General features: G+C 53.5%; 1 protein-coding gene across 1 annotated transcript in view; it reads right to left on the reverse strand.

The window, feature by feature from the left end:
• Window positions 1-1,228, reverse strand: part of SAMD1 (sterile alpha motif domain containing 1) — a 9,539-nt gene extending 8,311 nt beyond the window's left edge. The window contains exon 1 of the mRNA XM_075061224.1: window positions 1,175-1,228. Coding sequence (XP_074917325.1) covers window positions 1,175-1,228 — 54 coding nt within the window. The remainder of the gene's footprint in view (window positions 1-1,174) is intronic.
• Window positions 1,229-3,960: the final 2,732 nt, after the last annotated feature.

Consider the following 3,960-nt stretch of genomic DNA (forward strand, 5'->3'; position numbering starts at 1 on the left):
CCGGGCAGGCAGGCAGCGCGAGCCCCTCCCTCCCAGCCGCACGCGCCGCCGCCCGGGACCCGCAGCCCCTCGCGCGGCTTAAGGAGGCGCTGCCGCCCGCAACCTCCCTCCCCCCGGCCGCTTAAGGTGGAGCCGGCGAGTTCCGAGTCTTGCGTGTGTCCCGGCCCTCAGCCCTCCAGGCCAGCCCCCCACCCCTGCCTTTCTGAGCCCCCCAACAACAGTCCCCCCAGCTCACCCATCCCCCTCTCCACGCCCCCAGCATTCATCCCCACCACGTCCCCATCCCCTTCCTACTCCCTTTCCCACACCTGCCTCTACCCCCCAGCAGTCCCTGCCTCCTTTCCCCCTCCCGAGGGGCTGAGCTAGTCCCCACCACCCCACTTCGCACACGGGGGCGCTAGGCCCATGTTCCCGCTTGCAGCTGGCTTTGCTGGCGCCGCAGAGCGACAGTGGTGGTGGCTTGGTCACCCCTTTAGGGGGTGGGAGAGGTCATGGGCTGCTTCCATCCCCCCACCCCGGGGCTCAGGGTCTGGGCGAAGTAAATCTGGGTCCAGCCAGAGAGGGCGAGCTAAGCAAGACTGGCTCAGAGGGGTGGGGAATAGAGCATAGAGCCTTTCTCCTCTAGGGGGCGCCCATCTGGTGGGGAGTGGGAATGGGACACAGCAGCCTCTCTCCCCTAGGGGGCGCTGCTCGTAGCAATTGAACTCTTACCCGCTGCCCCCCAATTCTGCTGCCTCAGGGGCCCCCTTGCTGCAGTTCATTCTGGCTCCCAGCAGCTGGGCCACCATAGCCTCGAATGCAAGCAACTCACATTAGCTCTCTTGGCTGCAGCCTGGTTAGTCACATAGAGGCTCAAATGAGCCAGGGAGCCTGAATTCCTAAGGAGGGTGGGGGTGGGGGCACCCTTCTGGTGAGACACAGGACCACAGAGCCCAAGTCCCAGACAGCTGCCAGGGCCCAGGACTGCGGCAGCAAAAGCCTGAAAGCCCTTGCAGGGCCCTTGCTGCTTGCCTGCTCCCCTGGTGGCAGGATTTGCAGCACAGCTGGCAGATCCGCATCAGCTGCTTTGCCTCTCTGCATGGCTGGTCGGCACCAGCTGAAAACGCCACTGAGCCATTCACCCTGAGTGTGCAGCCCCATAGCTGTTGGGTTGGATTTGCAGATTTGGAGATACCTGGCAGTCAGACCTGGCTCTCAGATAGCCCTGGCCCAGATTCCCAGTTGACATCATGCCATTGGCATCACCTGGTATCAATCAGCACCACTTCATTAGAGTCAACAGAGATGAAAGACTGATGCCAGCTGAGGATCTAGTTTCTTATGTGGCTACCAGCCTCAACCCATGGCCCCTGGTCTGAGGGATGGTGCCAGGCATAGCTCCCTGTAGGACATCTTGGGGTATGAGACTCCAGCCATGATGAATGAAGTGGGGGGTAATGGGGGGGCTGGGGTGAGAACAGCAGCCTTGGTTATCATCACTTTATAGATGGAAAAATGAGGCAGAGAGAAGGGCTCAGGTCACACCGTTAGTGGCACAGAACCCAGGAGTCCTGACTTCCAAGCCTCACCCTAACTCCCAGAGCCCACTCCCCTCCCAGAGCCAGGACTAGAAGCTACTGACTCCCAGCTCCAGCTGCCCTGACCTTACTCAGTAGATCCCATCCCAGAGCTGGGAATAAAACCCAGGAGTCCCAGCACACAACCCAACCGTGACACTCATGCATCCCCCTTTAGCCACTAGAATAGCATCCCTTGGCATTGCTGGAAATAGTAGCCAGTCACATGATCAGTCCTATGCCCTCTGACATGGGGGGGTGGATTAAGGAGGGGCTATGCTTGAAGCCACCCTGCTGGGCTAATCATGGAAGGCATCCCAAAATGGTGGACAGTCTGCAGAAATGTAGCTGACATAGGTGTGGTGGGGAAAAGGACTTGGAAATAGAACCTAAGAGTCTGGATTCTCCAGCAGTGGGAGAGGAGTGGTGTCTAGTGGTTCGAGGAGGGGCTGGAAGCCAGGACACCTGGGTTCTGTGTGTGCTCCACTCTGTAAGAGGGGGATAATACCTGACACACATATTAAAGACAGTCAAACGTGCAATCTCTGTGATTTTTAAAAAAAGGAACTAAAAGTCATTTAGGCCCAATGCCCGCCCCACCCCAAAATCCTCTGCCAATTTTTACACCCATGTTTCACTTTTTTGGCCCTTCGCTCATTCAAGACCCACACCAAACAAACAGGAGGAGCTGCCCATAGACAGACAGCAACAGAGACCAGAGAAAATGCTGCAAAGCATAGATTGGGCAAACTAGGCAGGCTAGTTGCCTTGTTCCCGTAGCTGCAGTGATGCCAACCCCAACTGGTGAAAAATAATGATGGGCCTCAAACCAAATCTTGACATTGGCTTCAAAATCATGAGATTTTATAAATACCTGGCAGGGTGTTTTTATTCACTTCCTATTATGGGGACTTCTGAAAGGTCACCTGGTTCAAGCTTTTCTCTGCAGTGAAGAGGGTGAGACAGGGAGGATTTTCCACCTGCTGAAATTAACTGGAAGAGCTACAGTAGCATATAGCGACTCCAGACAAACTTCCCCATGCAGTCAAGCCCGGATTGCTTTTTAATCAACTCGCATGATTTGGTGACTGGTACTTTAAGAAAAAAAAAAATCTCCACAAATAGTGTCAGCCTTGTGCCCAAAGCACAAAGGTTGCTATGAGTAACAATATGAAGGTTACATTAAAAAATTGCAGCTGTGCTCTTTTGTACAGGCAGTGGCGGCCAGAGGTAGAGCTGGGCAGGAGTTTTATCACCAGAAAATGCAGATTTATAGACAACAAAACTTTTCAAGGACAGATTGATCTCAATGAAAGGTTTCTCAAGTCAGAAGGAAACACACCTACCCGCCCTTCAATAACCCAGTGGTTTGGGCACTCACCTCTGCTGTGGAAGACCCAGGTTCAAGGTCCTGCTCTGACTCACTCCAAAGTAGAATGGGAAAAAAATTTGAAACCCTCCAATTCTTTCACAAAACAATCAGTTTCCAGCCTGATCACACTTGGAACCCCCTTGTGCAAGGGGCTGTACAGAAGGGCTCATCACTTACATTTTATTCCTTTCATTACCAGGGGTATCCACTCTCTCCCCCCACACCAGGAATTAGCTGGCATCTCATTACCTGATCCCCTTTGGAAGCAGATTCACACCCATGGAAGGAGTTTCCCTGCAATAAGGAAGGGGTGCACATATCCACATTTAGATGGAAGTATTCTGCTTCTGGCAATCCCACCACTGCTAGCGCACTGCATTCCTGCACACCGGGGGCAGCCTGGCTGTTCACCTCTCCTGCCCCGGCCTCATAAATGGCTAGATTATCAATTCAGATAGGACCACTGTGAGCACTCGTCTGACCTGCGTAACACAGGCCACAGGACTTCCCTTGATTTAAACAGCATCAGTGATGAAGAATCCACCACAATGCTTGGTGAATTGTTCCAATGGACTAAAAATCTGCCCTTTTCCCCCTAGTCTGAATGTTTCTAGTTTCAGCTTCCAGCCACTGGCTCTCCTTATACCTTTGTCTGCTAGCTGGACTAGCTAATTATCAGTTTTATTCCCCTAGGTACTTTGAGACAGGGATCATAGCACCTCTTAACCTTTGCTTTAAGAAGCTCCTTGCATCTCAGCATAAGGCAGGTTTCTTCCCCCCCACCTCCTCGCCCCCATTTAATCGTTCTCATGGCAGCTCTCTGCCTCTCTCCAGTTTTTCACCTTTCTTCTCGAATTGTGGGCGCCAGACCTGGCCATGGCATTCCAGCAGCTGTCGCCCCCTCCAGACACAGCAATAAAATAACCTTTCCACTGCCGCTTGCGATGTCCGTTTATCGATCGACCAGATACCACGTCCCCATTTAAGCACGGACACTCGTCCCTTTGGGCTTCCAACTCCAGGTGAGGTCAG

The sequence above is a fragment of the Chelonoidis abingdonii genome, chromosome 26, assembly GCF_003597395.2.
Source record: "Chelonoidis abingdonii isolate Lonesome George chromosome 26, CheloAbing_2.0, whole genome shotgun sequence".
In the NCBI taxonomy this organism is placed as follows: Eukaryota; Metazoa; Chordata; order Testudines; family Testudinidae; genus Chelonoidis; species Chelonoidis abingdonii.